Source organism: Notolepis coatsorum, assembly GCF_963971535.1.
Source record: "Notolepis coatsorum genome assembly, chromosome: 11".
Classification (NCBI taxonomy): domain Eukaryota; kingdom Metazoa; phylum Chordata; class Actinopteri; order Aulopiformes; family Paralepididae; genus Notolepis; species Notolepis coatsorum.
The window spans coordinates 46605150-46628382 of record NC_140175.1 but is presented as its reverse complement, the minus strand read 5'-3'; the positions used below and the strand labels follow the sequence as shown (position 1 = coordinate 46628382).

The window sequence follows — 23233 nt, the reverse complement described above, 5'->3', positions numbered from 1 at the left end:
CGGGCTGGCCACAGCACTGAGTCCGCCCTCATAAAGGTACTGAACGACCTACTCCTCATCACCGACTCTGGGAAATGTGCTGCACTGGTCCTCCTCGACATAAGTGCAGCCTTCGACACGATCGACCACACCATCCTCATCAACCGCCTCCAGCAGGGGGCGGGCATCACAAACACCGCCCTGGCTTGGTTCAGGTCCTACCTGGAAAACAGAACCTTCTCAGTGAACCTAACGAACTGCTCCTCCCAGAAAGCAAACCTCACCCACGGAGTCCCACAGGGTTCGATCCTGCCTCCCATTCTCTTCAACCTCTACATGCTCCCCCTCAGTCAAATCATCACCCAACACAACATCTCATTCCACTGCTATGCCGATGATACACAGATCTACTTACCACTCACCACAGATGACCCATCTGGATTAACCCGACTAAAAAACTGTCTGGGAGATATCAAAGAGTGGATGTCACAAAACTTCAATGAGAGCAAAACTGAAATAATTCTGTTTGGCACACGCACCTCTGTCACCCAGATCACCAACAACATGGGCACTCTGTCCACCCTGATAAAACCCCAGGTCAAACACATGGGGGTATTTTTGAAACTCGACAGACAAGTGCGAGCAGTGGCTCAGTCCTGCTTCCTCCAGCTGCGCACCATTGCAAAAATAAAAACATTCCTCTCCCCCAGCGACCTTCAAACGGTCATCCTCACCCTCATATTCTCAAGACTGGACTACTGCAACGCCCTCTACTCTGGTGTCGCAGACAAATACATAAACCGCCTCCAACTCGTCCAGAACGCAGCCGCCAGGCTCGTGACGGGCACCAAGATGAGGGACCACATCTCCCCAGTCCTTGTCCTACACTGGCTCCCGGTAAAACAGCAAATACATTTCAAAATCCTCATGTTCACATACAAAGCCATAAACGGTTTTGCCCCAGCCTACATAAAAGAACTTCTGGTCCAATCAACCAGCTCCAGATCAATCCGTTCAAACAACCAAATCTGCCTAAAAATCCCCCACACAAGACTGGTGACAAAGGGAAACCGGGCTTTCGCAGTCGCAGCACCGACCCTCTGGAACAAGCTCCCACTCAACCTGAAATCTGCAAGCACCCTACGGACCTTTAAGGCCTTGCTCAAAACCCACCTATTCGCCATAAACAATCCATGAGCTAGTTTTTTGTATTGTTGTACTGTATGTGTGGTGTATTATGTCTGTCTGTTCTCTATCCGATTGGTTGGACTGCCTGTATTTTTTCTGTTTTTCGTTTTGTTCCTGTGTTTTTTGTTTGTTTTCTCTTTCTCTCCCGGGATGCATCCCAGGCCGATGTAACTATTGGTTGAGGGGCACAATATAAATAAATGTATCATATCATATCATATCAAGGAGTTTGAGACCATATTGCAACAGCCTCCTTGGTGTATTGCGCCCCTCCCACACACACACACGCACACTTTGCTGCCTGAATCTGATATTTTTCAGATGGCGGAACAGACTGTGGTGTTAAACTTTCAGGTCTCAGGCGTTTGGTGGTATGGAGGGTTGGTGGTTTGAGGCTGGTAGGAAGATGAGTGCAGAGAGAGAGGGGGGGGGGCAGACTTCACATTGTGTTTCACTGAGAACTAAAATAATGAGGCAAGCAGAACAGGGTTGAAGGACAAGGAGGAATGAGAGACAAGAAGGCCAATATTCACGCATATATTAGCATAGTTAGTATGAGTATGAGAACGACTGGTCAGGGATTGTTGTAGTGAAACAAGGACACAGTGTCACTCTGGCATACATTTAACTGGTTGTACACAATGTGCCATTCCTGTGAGCCACCACTAGGGGCAGAGTGGCTTTTTTAGTCTGACATCTGGGTTGTAGTTTATTCACTTATTATACTGAGCATTTTTTTCAGAACTCTCTCGACTGAGATGTGCCCAGCAGTAGCAACCCATCCAATATCCCCATTTAACTCCAACACACACAGATAAAAAAAAATTCAACAAAGCGCAATACCAAGAGGGGCTCTTTTGTCTAGAGGTCGCTGTTTGAAGACAGATTCTCTCAGGAACCTGATCTTCAGCTCTTTAAACAGTACAATAGTCACAACTGAATATTAACATCAAAACATGGATATCAGTCTGTATCATAATGATGGCCCTCTGCACTAAGTGACGGTAATGTATCTACACACTTTACCAAGAGGGCACAGAGGACAAGCAGTAGATAGAGGACACCCTAATTAAACATTTACTTCCAATAACTCAGGCCTGCTGCACGTTCTCTAATTGTCTAGAATGAATAGCTGGCTGGTGACACACTTTGGTTTCATATCTACAGAGGCCTATTAAAACAGGATAAACAGTATGGTAGAGCTAGGGAGAAGATATAGCCACTGCCTACTTCATTCACAGGTTTAGTAGGGGATTCATCCTATTAGCCATGCTAGCACATATCTGCATAGATTCAGGGGTTTAGGATCAACAGACAATGCAATAAATAATCTTTACAGAAACAGATTATCTGTTTCACTTACAACCAAACCTTGTTGGTGTTTTTGTTGTTGTTTTTTAAAGTTAAACATTGCCGTCTAGAATTGGAGTCTATGGGTCTACTAGAAGTGATCTCCCCATTGACTCATCTCTCCCTCTCTCTTGCTCTCTCTCTCTCTCTCTCTCTCTCTCTCTCTCTCTCTCTCTCTCTCTCTCTCTCTCTCTCTCTCTCTCTCTCTCTCTCTCTCTCTTTGTCTCTCTCTTTGTCTCTCTCTCTCCTGCTAACTATCTCACATTCTCTCTCTCATGAAGGTATACTTTTTTTTTTACTATACCGTGGTCCACGATATATACACATTGTAAAGAATATAGGCAATATGTAACCTATTGCATATTTGGAAGTTAGTAAAAACATGTAGTATTAAGTATTAAAAAAATACAAGTGAATATAGCATTTTGAATTAAACCACACCCTGACAATTGTATTACAAGATAAAGACATACAAAAATGTCATGTCATATTGCATTGTAATTTGTTCTGGAAAATGACATACTAACTGTCAAACACAGTTATACTGTCAAAATGTAATATTTAAATATTGTGATATGATATTTTGGCGATATCACCCAGCCCCAGGAGTATTCCATCCTCATTATGATTATCTGGTGTAGAGTGGACAGGGATGTAACCCTCAGTTCCAAAACCTTTCCCTACTTCAAAACAGATAAACATGAAGGAGAGAGACGCTTCATTGGCCCTGTCAAACAAAGAGACTCCTCTCATTGAAAAGTAATAAAAAAATCGGTGTAGTTATATTCACAGATCAATCTGGCCACTCTGTAATGGCAGTTGAACAGGTAACAAACAGATGGTGTTCAGAGACATTCTCTAACTAAATATGATATTTTTTTTTATTTTTTTTTATTGTCATCGTACAGCACAAGTTCAGTACAACAAAAAGTTGGCATCTAACTAGAGTGCAAATGTAACAATAAAGTGCATAGCAATATACAGGACAGGTACTATTATGTACAGTGATACACAAGTATAAATGGTAGTAAGCCAAACTGGCCTACTAAACTAAATTAAATGTGATATTTAAAGATATAAATATAGTATACAGTGTGTACAGTGCACACAGGAATATATGCAGATATATTCATATGGATATAGATAAATATATTAGAGAGTATATACAGTGATATTGTACATGGCTATCATACAGTGTTATATGGGTAGACTACAGTTTGAGGTAGGTAGTTATGATTACAGTGTAAGGCAGTGGTGCGGCACGGTGGCACAGTGGTTAGTGCTGTTGCCTCACTGCAAGAAGGTCCTGGGTTAGAACCCCGCGTTTGCATGTTCTCCCTGTGCTTGCATGGGTTTCCTCCAGGTACTCTGGTTTCATCCCACACCAAAGACACCCCAAAAAGACCAGGTTTCGGCATGAAACCTATGCCAAAATCTAAATATGCAGATCATAAATCGGATCATCCGCTATGGCGAACCCTAACGGCAGCAGCCAAGAAGAAGAAGAAGAAGAAGAAGAAGAAGAAGAAGAAGAAGAAGAAGAAGAAGAAGAAGAAGAAGAAGAAGAAGAAGAAGAAGAAGAAGAAGAAGAAGAAGAAGAAGAAGAAGAAGAAGAAGAAGAAGAAGAAGAAGAAGAAGAAGAAGAAGAAGAGTTGTAAGCAGTGAAGGCAGTAGACAGGTACTGATTGAGTATACATGTATAGGCAACAGAGTTCAGAGTTTGTACGCTGTGGGCAACAGAGCCTAGACAATGGAGTTCAGAGGATATAATTAGACTCGAATTAGACTCTATTGGTCCCTCAGCGTCTCTCTGAAGGGTCTCAGTGTTTCTGTGATATAGGGAGGGTCCTTAGGATGAGAATGTCTGCCAGGGGAAGTGGTCAGCTTTAGGAGCGTTTGCACAACTAAAGCCAAGGGAAGCATTAGCATTGTCTTTGCCTGCGGCGCTTCTCACCGGCTCCTTAGTCTGCCATAAAATCCTGAATGAAAAAGAAACAGCTTTACAGGGATACTGTAAAGGTGGTTTTATTGGGCTCAGGGCCTCTTTGAGACACACTCTCAGACCTCTTCAAAAAGGTTTATAAGTCCTGTTTAACCAGGCCAGTTGACAAAACAACATATTGTTTTTTAAACATGCTAGTTGACTACGAACATATTCTTATTTAACCAGGCTAGTCGACTAACAACACATTCATATTTTAACAGCCTAGTTGAACAATGGGAACTGGGTGCCTTGCTCAAGGGCACCTCAGTGACATGGCCCAGATCTTCCCAGCTGGTCTTGAGATTGTAACTGGTACATTTTATCAGCGGCAATTGTCAGAGGCTTTGCTTTTTAAATTCCATTAGAGAAAATGCAACCATAAAAATAGGATACAAATAATTTCTGGCTTACTGTAAAACTCACATACACACGCACGCACGCACGCACGCACGCACGCACGCACGCACGCACGCACGCACGCACGCACGCACGCACGCACGCACGCACGCACGCACGCACGCACACACACACACACACACACACACACACACACACACACACACACACACACACACACACACACACACACACACACACACACACACACACACACACACACACACACACACACACACACACACACACACACACACACACACACACACTTCACCCCTCCACCCCAGTGGTGCAGGGGCAGATTTATGTCCTGACTTTTCACTAGAATCCCCTGAAAATGTGAGATGTTAATAGTGGTTAATTAATTCACAAGACCTGGCCAGAGAGAGAGAGAGAGAGAGAGGGGGAGAGAGAGACAGAGAAAGGAAGAGGGGGGGGGGGGGCTGGGGCAGAGAGGTAGTAAGGAGGGGTGAAGTGTGTGTGTGTGTGTGTGTAGGTGTGTGTGTAGGTGTGTGTGTGTGTGTGTGTGTGTGTGTGTGTGTAGGTGTGTGTGTGTGTGTGTGTGTGTAGGTGTGTGTGTAGGTGTGTGTGTGTGTGTGTGTGTGTGTGTGTGTGCGTGCGTGCGTGCGTGCGTGTGTGTGTGTGTGTGTGTGTGTGTGTGTGTAGGTGTGTGTGTGTGTGTGTGTGTGTGTGTGTGTGTGTGTGTGTGTGTGTGCAGGTGTGTGTGTGTGCATGCGTGCGTGCGTGTGTGTGCGTGCGTGCGTGCATGCGTGCGTGCGTGCGTGCGTGCGTGCGTGCGTGCGTGCGTGTGTGTGTGTGTGTGTGTGTGTGTGTGTGTGTGTGTGTGTGTGTGTGCGTGCGTGCGTGTGTGTGTGTGTGTGTGTGGGAGGGGAGGGCGGTGAACACGGAGTGAGGGAACAATCCAGTGAGTGGCCTTAATGTAATGAGAAGAGCCGACTTAATGGAGCTACTGGGAGAGAAGGAGAGAGAGATGGAGGAAGAGAAGGAGAGAGTTGTGAGGTAGGAGCATGGAGAGAGATTTGGAGAGTGAGAGAAAGACATTGCGTTACTTCCAGTATATATTTTTTACGTTTATATTTATGTATTTATTTTTTACAATGCACATGATACTATTATACAATACATAAATGATTGTAGTATATTATTATTATTATGATTATTAATTATTAATTATTAATTATTACTAATACACACTCATTACCTAATACGTGACCGTGCACATTAGCATTCCAATATTATTTAGGCTATTTTGGTATTCCACGTATGTAACCACCATGTTCCGTTTATATTAGCTGGCTTAAGCTCATAACAGCTGGGATATGCTGATATGAGCCGGGATACTGATCCTGTTTACTACTGGGTTTAATGGTCTGTGTAAATATGTCCACACGGTAATATTCAGAATATTCTCAGTCTGTTTCCATGGTAATAATATTATTTACAATATTCTCTTTACTTGCGCACATCTGTGTGTTGGTAACTGGGATGTGCAAATTTAAATTAGCACCTTGCCCATAAGGTCTTAACCAGCATATTAGCTTCCGTCTAGTATATTAATGTGCATAATGAGCACACTTATAGTAAATAGAATATAATGCTTATGTGAGCCAATTCTAACACATACTAATACTAAGATTATCCTGATATATGAATGGGATATAATAGGATACAATAGTATATATAATATCTAACTCAGTATTTCTCTGTGCTTTTAGTAGCTTGTTGAACCACACAACTGTATGGGCTGCACTTTCAGATTAGATACTGTACTGTAGGTGCATTGTGCTTACAGTGTTATCGTCTGAATGGCTTGTTCCTACAGTATAACCACGGTTCATGAATTATACTGTGGCCTTGCAGTGACAGAATAATTTTTTTGGTATTTGACGTGGGGACACATGCATGCACACACACACACACACACACACACACACACACACACACACACACACACACACACACACACACACACACACACACACACACACACACACACACACACACACACACACACACACACACACACACACACACACACACACACACACACACACACACACACACACACACACACACACACACACACTATTCTCCTTGTCACCCAGAGCTCTAAAACAATGTTCTGTGGATGAATCAGTGTTGTGATGTCTGGTCCACTGCTGAGTCCTGACACATCCAGACATTCTGTTATTCATCCCACCTGTCCTGCTGCCTCTGCCTCTGCCTCTGCACCGTCCAAATGTGAAAATGCAGTCGGAGCTCTGCCGGTGGGCTCCTTGGCCTACGCCAGGATCAGAGTCCACCTTTCCCAAAATGTAACTGTGTGTGTGGGGGGGGGGGGACAGCGCTGCAAGGGCTGTGATTGCCTCGAACAGCGCATTGCCACCCTTACCTTGCTCTCGTGTGGTGGAGAGATTAGCACCAAGGTTGTCTGGAACCAACCCCTAAACGTGGAACCAACTATGGAACCATAAATACTCAACCCCCTGAGGCTAAACTTCTAGGAGTCCTACTTGATGAACAGCTAACATGGCAGGATCACATTGACAAGGTGACTAGTAAAATGGGGAAAGGAATATCTATGATAAGAAGATACTCCTCCTCGGGGAGCTCCAGTAGCTCACCACGTACCTCGAGTGCTATTTCGGCGCCGGGGACAACCGTGCTCGTCACGGATCTGGGGTTTAGCGAGTTCGAATCCCGGACTGCAGCCGTGCCTTTCCCAGAGTGTCTTCCCCCCCATATGAACCCTTTCAGCCTGTTTCTGTCGGTCATCCTTGACCAGAATAAATGCGATAAACGTATAAAAGAGCCAGGGGAATGGCCAAAGTTTTAAAAAAAAGAAGATACTCCTCTTTATTGATGCCACTTACCCTCTTATAGGTTATTCAAACTTTGGTGTTATCACACCTTGACTACTTACTGATCAGCAATCTGGTCAAGTGCAGTAAAAAAAGATCTTAACATTTAGTCTATGGAACACCTCTACAGGTTTTTGTTTTTTCATGAAGGTTCATTGCTCTGTTTTCAGGTCGTGTTCCCAAAATATTTCCTTGTGGTGGATTGGAGATGTACGTTTTATTAATATAGGGTCACACGGCCGGGAATCGGGGCTGAACACTGGGAAAGACCATTTATTAGATAGTACCCCTTGGAATTAATTTAGAAGGTTGAACTCTGTTTTCTTTTCTCTTGTCTGTATAATTGTTAGTCTGTATTATTATTATTATTGTTTTTGTTATTTTCTTGTGAAGTTCTATGTATTGTGATTGTGGTTAATGTGTTGTCTTGTTTCGTGTGAATAACAATAAAAAAAATTTGATCAAAAAAAAAAAAATATATCTTAACAAACTTCAGATTTACATTTACATTTACATTTAGTCATTTAGCTGACGCTTTTATCCAAAGCGACTTACATGTTCTGTACGACAAGCCATCAGGAAGGGCACAACTCTATCAGCTGAGCAACAATGTTCATCAAAGTGTTGAGTGCTACAGTGTAGGTTAGTTTATTAGGACAAGTGCATGAGAGTAAGGTTAGTTAGTTATTTATTTTTTATTTTTTATTCAGATAATGGTTGAAGAAGTGCGTCTTTAGTCGATGGCGAAAGATTGGACGTGTTTCGGCTGTCCTAACTGGGGTGGGTAGTTCATTCCACCATTGTGGGGCAAGGACTGAGAATAGGCGACTTCTCTTTGATGAGATTGTGCAGAATAGAGCAGCAGCCCCGTCTTGCACTCGGGTGTTCTACGAGAACAGGTGTAGACCAAATGCATAGTGATCTTGCGTGGTTAAAAGTAGAGGACAGATCGACACGCTGCCTACTAACATTATTCAGGAATATAACTGTGCCTGTACTCAAGAATAACATTTTCCCAAGACAGACATGAGCACAGGACAAGACAAATGACCAGGGGTCATCGTTCAATTCCTCTACCGAGATCAAATGCAATGCAAATAACTGCTATGTATAGGGTCATCTCACAGTGGAATAGGTTGCCATGTGAAATTACTCAAGCAACAAGCAAAGAAAGCTTTAAAAAGCAAGTAAAAATATTACTTTTGGGTACAGGCACAATGCTTGATATATAACATTTTATTATTTTACTAGTCATTTTATAATATTTTGGTATAATGCTAATGTAATGAGGTGGGTTGGATTGGATGGGTGTGGGGGGGGGGGGGGTGAATTATGTTTGATTATGTTATGTATATTGTTTTGTATGTTTGTTATTGTTGTTTTTATTTTTAATTATGTTGTTTGTTTGTATGTATAGCCTATTGTTTTGTGTGGACCCCAGGAAGAGTCTGTTGCCATTTCGTAACAGCTAATGGGGATCCAAATAAACTTAAAAAAAAAAAATAAAAAAAACTCAACCACTGCAGATAACATTTACATTTACATTTAGTCATTTAGCTGACGCTTTTATCCAAAGCGACTTACAAGTTCTGTACGACAAGCCATCAGGAAGGGCACAACTCTATCAGCTGAGCAACAATGTTCATCAAAGTGTTGAGTGCTACAGTGTAGGTTAGTTTATTAGGACAAGTGCATGACAGTACGGTTAGTTAGGGTTAGTTTTTTTTTTTTTTTTTTTTTTTTTTTTTTTTTAATTCAGATAAACAACCTGCTTGGATGTCTATATGAGCCTTTACTGTTGTTGCTGCTGTTGTTGTTGTAAATTGCATTTATATACTGCTTTTCTAGACACTCAAAGCTCTTTACAATGTAGGGTGGAAATTGCCTCCTTCACCACCACTGTGCAGCACCCAACCTTTGGCCCTGCAGGCTCAATGGCTGCCATACACTGGCGCCCAAACAATGGCTGAAAGGCTCAGGAGACAGGGATTGATATCAGCCAATTAACACAATCGGGATGGGCCACGTATATATCCGTGTTTTGAATCCATGCTTAAAGGACCGAAGGACGGATATATCCGTGGCAAGTTGTTTTGGCTTTTATTCCATTTTAATAACCTATTCAAGGTCGCCGAGCTGCACTGCAGATGTACCCTACTCTTTGAATTTGACAAAGTTCATTACCGGCCAGATCCTCTTAGGGGCGCTGTCGCGATAATGCAGTGTGCCCTGTGGCTGAACGGTGCATTCTTTTTTTTGACTTTCAATGGAGTTTCCAGTTAGCTGGATTCTGGATGTGCAGCCTGTAGCTTGGAATAAGGGGATTTATCATCAGCCAATGGACATATCGATCTACCAGATGGCGATCAATAACGGGGAAATGCTTGCAGGGATCCAACCGGCTCATGGTAAGATCTTTTTCTTACATTAAATTACAGCCTGATCGGGCCGCGTGTAGCTTATTCCCAGCGGAAGAGTGCGTCGCGTGCTTCCGCGTTTTCTCTGATTGGCCATGATGCCCATGTGACCACGGCAGCGCGAGAGAGCTGCAGCACGGAAATAGGCTGTCTAGGCTGTCTATTGCCATTCTCTAAGACAAACTCTAACCTTAACCAGCTCCTTAACAGCGCCTAAACTTAACCCTTCTAACCTTAACCAACTCCGAAACAATGCCTAACCTTAACCTTAACCTTAACCATGCCTAACCTTAACCTTAACCATAACCAACTCCGAAAGAATATTGCCATTCTCTAAGACAAACTCTAACCTTAACCAGCTCCTTAACAGCGCCTAAACTTAACCCTTCTAACCATAACCAACTCCGAAACAATGCCTAACCTTAACCATAACCAACTCCGAAACAGTGCTTAAAGTTAACATGCCTAAACTTAACCCGCGAAAGAATGCATGTTAAAAAAAAAAAAACAATTAAAGGGATTCGAACTTGTCACCAATGAACCGCAGGACCACAGCGCTGCCAGTTGAGCTAAGCGACGAATGAAAAACATCAGGGATTACGGCTACATAATGCCGCAAGCTCTGCCGCTCCGTGTCGCAGCCAATCAGGGAAAACGCGGAAGCACTCGGCAGCACTCTTCCGCTGGGAATAAGCTATAGGCGATCAGGCCTTGTTATGATACTCAACCAGGCGACCAGCGTATGTGGCTACTTAGACGAACACGGTTATTGGTAATCAATAATAAGAAACGACGTCCCCCGCCCCCCCCCCCCCTCCTTTCATGCATATATGCTTGAGGATTGTGCCGATCATATGCAGTTTGAGTTTTAACTGTAGCTTATGTATAACGGAAATGCCATTGGATATAACGTTAGTAGCTATTAGCCCTTTATCTCGCCTTCCAGGAAATATCCTAGCCGGAATCCCGTATAACGCTTATATTCACGGCGCTATAAAATGAGAACGTATTGATGCATTTTTTTTTCTTTACGCCATTTTGAAGGGACGGTTTATGGTCTCAATTGACAATCAGAATGGACAGATAGCAATACTATAAAGTATAGATTTAGCTCTACAAACAGCCCCAAGTCTGTTTACATATGCTGGTCGTCTAGAGTGGGGCCCGTCTAATCCCTGTGGCCGTCAATGTGTTAAGGGGGAGGAATGATTAGGTGGCCTTGATGTCAGAGACCTGATATGGAATTTGACCAGGAACGTCAGGGCACCCCCTACTCTTTGCGATAGGTGCCCTGGGTTCTTTAACGACCAAATTCAGTCGGGTTGTTGTTGTTGTTGCTGTTGCTGTTGCTGTTGCTGTTGTTGTAGTAGTAGTAGTTTATGTTGTTGTTGTTGTTGTTGTTGTTGTTGTTGTTGTTGTTGTTGTTGTTCCTGCTATTATTGTTGTGTTATTGTAGAGACCCCTTGGAGCAGATATAGCTTCAACGGGCACATTAGCCCATTCAGGGGATCAAACCTGTGACCTTCAGGTTACAGGACGGTCTCCCTAACCCGAGGCTGTTGTTTGCGCCATGTTGTTGGTGGTGACAGGTGCTGTTAAATATCTGAGTATCTGTTGTTGTGGCAGCCAGCCGTACCGTGTTTTAATTCAGAGTGACGGACATTTTCACACTGCGCTGTTTCCCAGGCCCCTTTCAACCTCCTTTAATTAGGCCTGGTTAAGACAGAGGAGGGGGAGGCTCAGCTGTTTGTCTGGCCCAGAGCTCAGGTTGGAGGGGTGAGTGTGTGTGTGTGTGTGCGTGTGTGTGTGTGTGTGTGTGTGTGTGTGTGTGTGTGTGTGTGTGTGTGTGTGTGTGTGTGTGTGTGTGTGTGTGTGTGTGTGTGTGTGTGTGTGTGTGTGTGTGTGTGTGTGTGTGTGTGTGTGTGTGTGTGTGTGTGTGTGTGTGTGTGTGTGTGTGTGTGTGTGTGTGTGTGTGTGTGTGTGTGTGTGTGTGTGTGTGTCGGGGGCGGGGGGGGGGACTCACACATCACCAGATGTGACGTGTGCTCCTGGCTGTGACACAAGTGACAGGTTGTACTAGAGAGAAGGCACACACACACACACACACACGCACACACACACACACACACACACGTGCGCGCACACAGACCTGTCTACTGCAGGGGGTGATTGGAATCAATTCACTTTCAATTAAATTACTTTGGTATGTGGATTTCCCTTCAAATTAATACTGTCAATACTGAATACTGAAAAGAGTTTGTCCTATCCAACCCGTTGACAAGAAAATAATAAAGGATGTTCTATCGTCAGCAAGTAAACAACTATTTCTGTTTCAATTTCTGTTGCAATAACGGAGCAGACCTCAGACGTCTCAAGAAAGAACATAATAGGTTGATGGAAAGGTTCTGCCTGAGTGTTGTGAGTCAGCAGGCGTGATGATCAAAGCCCCCCTGACATCTGGCCAGCTGACCCCCAGGATACATTCTGGAAGACTCTCCCTGCACGCTCCCTGTTGTATTTCGCAATTTACTCACCTTTGTAAACTATTATGAATCTGAATAATTTAAAGCTACAGTTATACAATATAGCACATACATTTAGTGTATGTATTAATTCAAATAATGTTATTTATTTTAACCTCTTAACTTTCACTGCCACACGGCAGAAGGTTAACCCTTTACTATCACACAACCGACGGTCGCCAAAATAATTTTTTCATCCATACATTCCCCTTTTATACCGTGGTGAATATGAGTATTGTTTTTGTTTGTTTAACCTTTATTTACCCAGGGTAGGTTCGCTGAGCACAGATGCTCTTTTTCAGCTACGCCCTGCTTCACATTCACACAGTTCCATTCATACCCGGGAGCTACCCAGTACAACCACAGTCTGACACCATTGGCCACTGAGCAACTCCACTGGAGCAGTTGGGGGTTAAGTGCCTTGCTCAAGGGCACTTCAGCAGCAGATTTTTTCCTGCCGGTCCCGGGGATCGAACCGGCGACCTTCCAGTCAAAAACCCGCTTCTCTAACCATTAGGCCACCGCTGCCCCCTATAGTTTTAGAGTAATCCTGTCTAATCCCAAAAACGACTCTATGCAGCGTTTAGTGCATTTCACTCAAAACCGTGCCGTTTCTCGGCCTGTATCAACAATCAATCTGAAATCAACGCTATATTATCGGTATTATGTTTCATCATGAATGCATGAAAGGGGGGGGGGGTAGTTTTTTCATGCTTTGATCGCCACCAACGGAATACGTTACAGACACACATTACACACATACGGTCGGATCATACGGATGTGAATGGATTCTTGGATCAACACAAGATTGATACCATATAGCCCTTACCTTGACTAGGATGTACTGCAAAAAGAATATTCCAATTATCTGAACGCCATTCCAAGTATTGATGTTGAACGTGTTGCCAACATAATCCACCAAAGAACATGAACCGGAGTGCTTGATTCTCCTCAATCCATGCATTATAAACGCTTGTCCTGCCCGACAAGGAAAACCCGGACCAGACTTTTTAGATCGACGCACAGCCAAAGCCAAAGCCAGAGTTTCAAATAAATAAAATAGAAATAAAAGAATAAAATAAATAACAACCAAAACCCGACTATACTCGGGTCTGGCGCCGAACGTTCTGCGCGTTAACCCGACTATAGTCGGGTCCGGCGCTGAAAGTGTTAACAGGCACCCAGAAAAGTTATGTCATTTTGGGACCGGTACCGGACCCTTCGGGCTTAACCTCTTAAGCCAGAGCGGTCCATCGGCGGACCGCAAATGACATCACGTCATAAATCAATCTCAAGTTCAAGTTTCAAGTTTCTTTAATAGTTGTCATACAGAAGTACAGAATACTTTTATACAAAATGCTTCTTACTGTTACGTTCCAGAGACTGTGCTAGACAAGATAAGTATGAAATAAAATAGTATAGCATGTAAAATAGAAGTAAAAATAGAGGTCACAGTGTTCAGTATAGACATATGTACAATGTTCGATGCAGAATAGAAGTAACTGAGTTACCATACAATATACAATATACTATGCAATGTACTAATATACAATACTATATAGTGCAGAGCAGAAATGGGATGAGGTACAATTTAGATACAATTTACAGTAAGGTGTACGAGTTGTAGTGCAAATCCTTTACCAATAAATATAAAGTGTAAAGTGTGTTTAGGTGATCTAAAGTGTGGAGAGTGGGAGCTGCAGTGTGTTGTTTGTTTAAGTGAGTGTGTGCGTGTGGGTGTGTGTGCTGTGTGCATTTGATGGTTGTTGCATAGTGTTTATTGTTCGTTGAGCAGCCTGATGGCCTGGGGATAGAAGCTTTTTCTGAGTCTTTCTGTGCTCGCCTTAAGACTCCGGTATCGCTTGCCTGACCGCAGCAGTTCAAAGAGGCAGTTGTTCGGGTGGCTGGAGTCCTTGATGATTCTCTTAGCCTTACCCCTGCACCGCTTGTTGTAAATGTTCTGGAGGGTGGGAAGCCCCCCTCCAATTGTGCGTTCGGCTGAACGTGTCACTCTTTGTAGTCTGCTACGGTCTTGTGCAGTGCTATTCCCAAACCAGGAGGTGATGTTGCCAGTCAGGATGCTCTCTATTGTACATGAGTAGAAGTTCTTAAGGATCTTCTGACTGACTTGGAACTTCTTTAGGCGCCTGAGGAAGTAGAGGCGTTGTCGTGCCTTCTTCACAACACTGTCAATGTGTGTGGTCCATGTCAAGTCCTCGGATATGTGGGCTCCGAGGTACTTGAAACTGTTCACTCTCTCAACCGGTGCCCCGTCGATGCTGAGGGGGCTGTAGTCCTTGACCCCCGACCTCCTGAAGTCCACAATCATCTCTTTTGTTTTGCTGACGTTCAGGGAGAGGCAGTTCTCCTGACACCACTGTGACAGATTCTCTACCTCTTCCAGGTAGGCCCTCTCGTCGTTGGCAGATATCAGGCCCACCACTACTGTGTCATCAGCAAATTTGATGATTGTGTTGTTGTTCCGCTGTGCCACGCAGTCATGTGTGTACAGGGAGTAGAGGAGGGGGCTCAGAACACAGCCCTGTGTTGAGCGTGATGGATGAGGAGGTGCAGTTGCCTGCTCTTACCACCTGGGTTCTGCCCGTCAGGAAGTCCAAGACCCACTGGCAGAGGTCATAGTTCAAGCCCAGGTCCCTGAGCTTGGCTATGAGTTTGGAGGGGACTATGGTATTGAATGCTGAGCTGTAGTCGATGAACAGCATTCTCACATAGTTCTCACATCTCTCCAGACTGTATGACATTAAGTAACGTTTTCTTTTCAAATGTATCGAAGAGTAAAGTCCCTAACCATGTCACAACAGCAGTCATAGTGTATATTTTCAGCAATACGTTTGGACCAGAGATGTGCTCATCAATCAGCATGGAAAAAAAGCATAAGAAACGACTAATCGTCTAACAAAGTCCTGGTCAACCAAACCAAACTGACTGATTTACTATGAGGGTGCAGCCCTACAAGTCAGCTACTGTATGTTCCCTTTGAATGTCAACAAACCTCCAACCTCCAAGTTCCACAGGTTAATACACTAGAATAAGGCCAATGCATTTATTACCAGCTGCATTTATAAATAGAATGTATGGATAAAACATAATGATTCTGTCATTGTGACTTCTGGTGTGATAGAAGGTGTTCATCTCTGAGCATATGTATTGATACAGTGAGCCATGTGTTGCTGCAGTGGAGGTTGACATTCCTGGTTTATCTCTCTCCTCTTTTATCTCTCTCCTCTTTTAAATCTCCCTTCTTTTATCTCTCTCATCTTTTATCTCTCTCCTCTTGTATCTCTCTCTTCTTTTATCTCTCTCCTCTTTTATCTCTCTCCTCTTTTATCTCTCTTCTTTTATCTCTCTCTTCTTTTATCTCGATCTTATTTGATCTGTTTCTCTCTTTTATCTCTCTCTTCTTTTATCTCTCATTTTCTCACCCTGTTTCTCTCTCTCCTTGTCTCTCTCTTTCCTTGTATCTTTCCTTTCTCCTTCTCTCTCTGCCTTTCCTTTTATCTCTCTTTCTCTCTCCTTTTCTCTTTCCTTTACAGTATCTTTCTCTCCATTTCTGTCTCTCATCTCTCTCCCCTTTCTTTCTCTTTATGTTCTCTCTCTTTCTCTTTCTCTGTCTCCCTCGTTCCATCTTTTTCATGTTGGAGAGATCCTTGGGGCACACAGGGAAATCTTTGGGGCACAAGGGAAGATTTTTGAGGGCACAATTATAGATCCTTTGGTGCATAAGGGGAAATCTTTGGGGTAACAGGAGATATTTGGGGGCACCAGGGGTGTGCTGTGTCCAGTCCAACATGATGGAATGTTTTCTTTGCTCGACAACACCACCATTTAGTTTGTTCCTTTTTACTTTTCTGGATTTTCAAATTATTTGCACAGTTTTTATTAACAGTTTCTTCCTGTTTCTCCCCTCCCTCTGCCTTCTCTCTCTCTCTCTCTCTCTCTCTCTCTCTCTCTCTCTCTCTCTCTCTCTCTCTCTCTCTCTCTCTCTCTCTCTCTCTCGCTCTCTCTCTCTGTCCAGGTGCCTCACCAGATGGGAGCCCTGACATTCTACCGTTATGAGCAGCCTATAGTGGACTACTGCCAGGCCCACCAGCCACTCCGCCTCAACATGGCCTATGAGGGCCCCCCTCAGGGCCTGGAGGGGCTGGAGGACCTGGGGCCCCGCGACCGGGGCACCATACAGACTGTGGCACTGCCTGCTGTACCCTCCGCTGTCACTGTAGGGACCGCTGTGACTGGGTCCCGCTCCCCACCGCTTCCCATCAGACCCCCCACTGAGGGCCCTGGCACCGGCCCTCCCTTCCCCTCTGTAGAGCGCACCGGCACTCTCACATTCAGACGCTAGCAGGCAGAGCCTCAGGCAGTTATTAGACGTGGGGGAAGGGCCCCTCAGGTCCCCCATGACTCGGACGAGAAGGATAGGGGAGGAGCCTTGTTGTTTTTAGCACATCAGTAATGGGACGACCACTAGGGGGCGCAGAGGAGAGAAAGATCTCATATTATTCCCTTTTCCACCTGGAGGCCCCGGGCATCTGCCACACCGGATTTGACCATTATGAAAGCTGATGCACCCTGGGAAATCTGCCTCTCTTCTTTTCCAAGTACTCACAGACCCCCCCCCCAACACACGCAAACACACACAACCTCCCCACAAGGCTCATGGGTAATTGAAACGTGATGCAACACGCGTGACATGTTAAGCCATCACTCTGGCTTCAGAACCCTTGACAATACCCCGGCCACCTGCTCCTAGACGCTCCTACAACACTCCTCTCTTCGTGAGCTGGTAATCAAACAGAATGTGCAATAAACACGTTTGGTAGAGGACAACAAAGCCGGCAGGCGACTTGAAGTGCCAGTGAGCGCTGAGAGGCCTCTTGCTGTGATCCTATCAAATTACCAGCCAGCGGTTGTTAACAGTGTCAAATACCATCATTATTTCATTAAGATGAGCAATTTTCTCAAAACAACAAAACGCCCCCGCCCACCCCCCCCCCCTTCCCCATTACATTCTCTTTTTACTTTGACTCGAAATCCGGAGTGTCACGCTGAATTCCTTTTATTTGCATGTCAAACCAAAGATAGCTTCCCCCCTGTTTTTACTTTGATGCTCATATAGTGATGCTCATAGTAATGGTAATCTGTAATCGGAATGGTATACATTCTGGAGGCTGCCAGCTGGCCAGCGAAACTACACACTGAGACTGTAACTCACTCTGTACAGCCGATCTGTCAGTCATCTCTAAAGACACATCTGACTGATCAGTCAGCACTGAAAGATGACTTGAGGTCCTGGATCACAGATCTCAGAGAGACATGTGTGATAATTGGATAATTAACTGTAACTTCTAAGATGGATCTTGCTCTGAAGAATCTTCAGAAGTGATTTCTTTAATATTCGATGCATTTCCTGAATATCCATGTGCTGGTAGCTTCCCAGCAGAGCGATGGCCCTTTGTACCAGATGACTGAAGTGCTATGCTTTAAAGAGGTCTGCAAAGGGAATACATATGATGGAAAGAGAGGTTTTGGTTTGCAGAGGGTCTGTACATATTTTTGGAGGAGGTTCACCTCAGCCAAGGTCGCCTCCGTCGCCGCCTCCGATGACCTGATAAAGTCTGTAACATCCGTCAAGTTGATTGCTGGACTCTCATCTAACTTGGCCTGTTTCCTGATGTTGCTGGGTTGGCAAAGCAGTGGACATGTGCTCTATGACACCCACCCCCCACGACCCTCCTGCCCTCCCCAGCCCGTCCCAAACTGACTAACAGCAGTGCCTGTTGGGGCCATGTTGGACAGGCACAGTGACCTTTCTATGACCTGCAGATGACCCCATAGATCCTGCTGGGATATGGCCTGTTTGTTAGCAGATCTCCAGTTTCCACAGTGTGCCTGAAGCACGAGGCCTGTTCCACTTTACTGATACACACCTCCCCTATCACAGTTCCTATCAATATCACCTCCCCTATCACAGTTCATATCAATATCACCTCCCCTATCACAGTTCCTATCAGTATCACATCCCCTATCACAGTTCCTATCAATATCACCTCCCCATCACAGTTCCTATCAATATCACCTCCTCTATCACAGTTCCTATCAATATCACCTCCCCTATCACAGTTCCTATCAGTATCACATTCCCTATCACAGTTCCTATCAATATCAACTCCCCTATCACAGTTCCTATCAATATCACCTCCCCTAGCACAGTTCCTATCAATATCACCTCCTCTATCACAGTTCCTATCAATATTACCTCCCCTATCACAGTTCCTATCAATAGCACCTCCTCTATCACAGTTCCTATCAATATCACCTCCCATATCCCGCGGTTTCTACCAGTATCACCTCCCCTATCCCACCGGACCTACCAGTATCATCTCTCCTATCCCACTGGACCTACCAGTATCACTGTTCCTACCCGTCCAATACACACCTCCCCTATCACTGCTCCTACCATTATCACCTCCCATATCCCTGTTCCTAACAGTATCAGCTCCCTGATCACTGTTCTTACCAATACACACCTCCCATATCACTGCTCCTACCATTATCAACACCCCAATCACTGTTCCTACCAGTATCACCTCCCCTATCACTGTTTTTACGAGTATCACCTCCCCTATCACTGGACCTACCGGATGACTTCTAACAGCTGTGTCAAGACAACACTCACGTCAGTCTGTCGAGAGCCATGTTCCATGGATGTATGGTTACTGTGGATGCTCCCTGCACTGCAAAATGGATTGGTTCAATGGTTTAAAAAAAGGCAGGAGGGGCCAAAGCTTGTCACCTCCAAAGCCCCAAACACAAGAAGGGGTGTGGATTTGAAGTGGGAGGACAAAAGATAGACACGTGTTTGCTTTTTTAATGGGTTTTGTTTGTTAGCTTGTAACAAAAAAAAGTGACAGTTTTCTGAGATGTTCAAAGATGATGTCAAGAAATTCTATAAGACTAAACAAAGGACAAAAAGATCTAATAGAACGTATTTATCCTGTAAATAGCAAATCTTTAAAGAGGAAAAGACGACAAACAAACATTATGTTAATTCACTTCTTCTGCAACACAACCTGCCTGTGAGCAGAAGAGGAGCCTTATCCCTCCGATCGCTCCCAGAGTTTCAATTATCAATATTTTTCTACCTTCTCCTGCCACCATTCCACCCAGTCTACCATTGCACAGGCATTCTGTTCCTGAGGTTCTTGCTCCAACTCAACCATCTCAACTGAATCACAGGAGAGGGAGGGGAAGTCCGGGAGCCCTGCTGTTGTGATGTACTTAGTCAAGCCTCGCCGAGGCCCATGGTTTCAGTTGCGACTCTTGAAGTGTTTGGGATCACAATCTCCTGGGAGGGAAGCATGGTGGTGTGTCGTTTCTCTCATCTCATCCCGCTCCTCTTGTGGAAGAAATCTCCACAGTTTTCAGGCAATCTCCATATGAACTCCGGCAGAGGGAATATGCTATTCTTTATACTGAGACGTCTAATCTTGTGAGGGGTGATCTTTTAATGTGCCATGATTCTTTCTATTAGATATTATTCCAAGACCAGCCCCCGAAAACAGAAGTGACCCAAAAACATTCAAAGAAGGGATGTCGTCCCTATACATGTACAGAACATTGCATTAAAGGCAGTTGGTTGATTGGAAACGGTTGCTAAATACTGCTTGTTTGGGTTTACTTTGTATTAACAGCTGTGCCAATGTCTTTTAGATGGGTGTCACCTCTGGATTCTACCCATGTCTTGTCTTGTATCACCCCTGCTCAACTCCTTGGCCTGAATTTCATGTCTGCCTCGCAGTGGCTTGGGTGAAACCTGTTTTTATGATGTTCTATTTCCGTGCGCATGCTGATATTTTGGGAAGCCATGGCCGGTGAGGAGAGATCGCTGAACCAGAATCACTTCCTACCTGCCCAAGAACCATGCGCACCTGGCTCCAAACATGTTGGACAGCCCAGTGTTTTTAAAGCAAGCTGTTAGCTGACCAGCCCCCCCCCCCCCCCCACACACACACACACACACCGCTCCCCACCTCCCTCTCTCGTTGTAAGTAGAATCCTCTGCTACCTGAGCACCTGAGCAAGGCAGCAGAGACAGCCCTCCTCTCTGCCTGCCATCTGTAGATGAAAGTCAGTCTCGGTTAACCTTATTCACACGGCTACCATATTGGTTGATGGGGTGGGAGGAGCCAGAAGAGGCCATTCTCTTCAATGTTAAAACGTTGCTATAAAAATACCACTTCAAGTATTCAAATAGTGAAAACAACAGTCAGAATACACTCATGTAGTTACAAAACAACAGCCAGAATACACTCATATACTTACAAAACAACAGTCAGAATACACTCATGTACTTACAAAACAACAGTCAGAATACACTCATGTAGTTACAAAACAACAGTCAGAATACACTCATGTACTTACAAAACAACAGTCAGAATACACTCATGTACTTACAAAACAACAGTCAGAATACACTCATATATTTACAAAACAACAGTCAGAATACACTCATGTACTTACAAAACAACAGTCAGAATACACTCATGTAGTTACAAAACAACAGTCAGAATACACTCATGTACTTACAAAACAACAGTCAGAATACACTCATGTACTTACAAAACAACAGTCAGAATACACTCATATATTTACAAAACAACAGTCAGAATACACTCATGTACTTACAAAACAACAGTCAGAATACACTCATGTACGTACAAAACAACAGTCAGAATACACTCATGTAGTTAGAGACTCATGATCACTTGACTCAAATTGTTTTCAGTCAAAGCAGTTTTCAGGTTTAGAAATGTACAGAAGTGAATTTGTTATCTGCTCATTGAAATGTGTTCATATTGATGGAAGTAAATAATAAGAAATGCAGCTGCATGAATCATGTAGGAACAGTTACCTTAACGATTTCCATTCTGATGCCGGAAGAGCTATTGAAATCCATAGCAGCCATAACATGGGACTTGTAACACGCAGTTATCCAGTTTTGTTCCCCGCCATAGCCCTCATCTAGGATCAAAGATAGCATCGACGTGAATAAGGCTAATTAGAGCCCAACATGTTAATCACACTAGTTTCCTCAACAGTGGTAATGGAACTCCAGAGCCCAACCACAACCATCAAACCATCATAGCGTATCGTCATGTGGAATTGGAAGCGTTAATAAAATCAGTGTGTGCTCGCAATTAAATCAGCCGGCTAATAAGCGATTGATTCATCATGTCTACATTGCTGATGGAGGCTGATCGTTGGGATGTGTTCCGACTGCGCTGCCAGGTATTGTTCGGTGTTTTGTTCAGTTTATTAATATTACTTTCCCTGCTGCCCGCGGGAGCAGCTAGCGCTGGATCGGCTGCTGATGCTGCATGGAGGCGTGTTGCAGGAGGAGCCGCACCGACGGCCTTCATCTTCTTTTCTGCTTTGTTTGTTTTCTGTTCCGTACCCCCCCCCCCCCCCCCACCACCAGCACCACACAACCCCCTCCCTTACCCAGCATCCTTTGTGTTTGGGTTATACCCACTGGGAACACGTTTTCCCCCTTGGGGGGGGGGGGGGGGGGGGGGGGGGGGGTGAGGAGAGAAGAAGGGTCTGAGGAACGACGGTGAAGGCCTTCATACCTGACTGTTTATCCTCCGAGGACGAGCTAAACACAGATCTCCAGAGGAGGAGAGAGAGAGAGAGTGGAGGGAGGATAAGAGAGAGGGAGAGGGAAAGAGGTTTAATAAAGGAGCGAGATGGATGGAGGGTATTCTATCAGGTGAAGACATTAAAGGATTGTTTCTGGTTTCGACCTAAATTGTAGAAAATTGGGACACACTCGTTGTTTTAGATTATTGTAGATATATTAGTACATGATAGAAACAATGCACTAATATATCTATAAGAATCTAAACAAATTGACGTGCGTCCCAATAACCAGAAATATTGTTTAGGCTGAAGGTTATATGACGTCTCTGTCACACACACACACACACACACACACACACACACACACACACACACACACACACACACACACACACACACACACACACACACACACACACACACACACACACACACACACACACACACACCCACACACACACACACACACACACACACACACACACACACACACACACATACACATTCAATTCAGACACACACACAAACACAGACACACATACAAATTAAATTCATACACACACACACAAACACACAGACACATTAAATTCATACATACACACACATTAATTTTACATACTCTCTCTCACACACACACATTTATGAAATCAGTTCATCCGTGTAACAGCTTCAAATGTTACACATAACATAATAATTCATGCACATTTAGACACACTCAGATTCTATACATCATTACTTCTGCTACTGCAAAATGCACATTCAATTCAAACCATTCAATTAATTGTTTATTGTGGTATTATGGTGAAATCACCCAGACCTACATGGTGAAACCACCCAGACCTACATGGTGAAACC

At 44.2% G+C, this 23233-nt stretch overlaps 1 protein-coding gene across 1 annotated transcript in view; it reads left to right on the top strand.

The window, feature by feature from the left end:
- Window positions 1-17081, top strand: part of LOC311237115 (leucine-rich repeat transmembrane neuronal protein 4) — a gene marked incomplete at both ends in the record, with an annotated part of 424093 nt that extends 407012 nt beyond the window's left edge. The window contains one exon of the mRNA XM_084324921.1: window positions 16755-17081. Within this exon, the coding sequence (XP_084181047.1) occupies window positions 16755-17081 (327 nt within the window). The remainder of the gene's footprint in view (window positions 1-16754) is intronic.
- Window positions 17082-23233: the final 6152 nt, after the last annotated feature.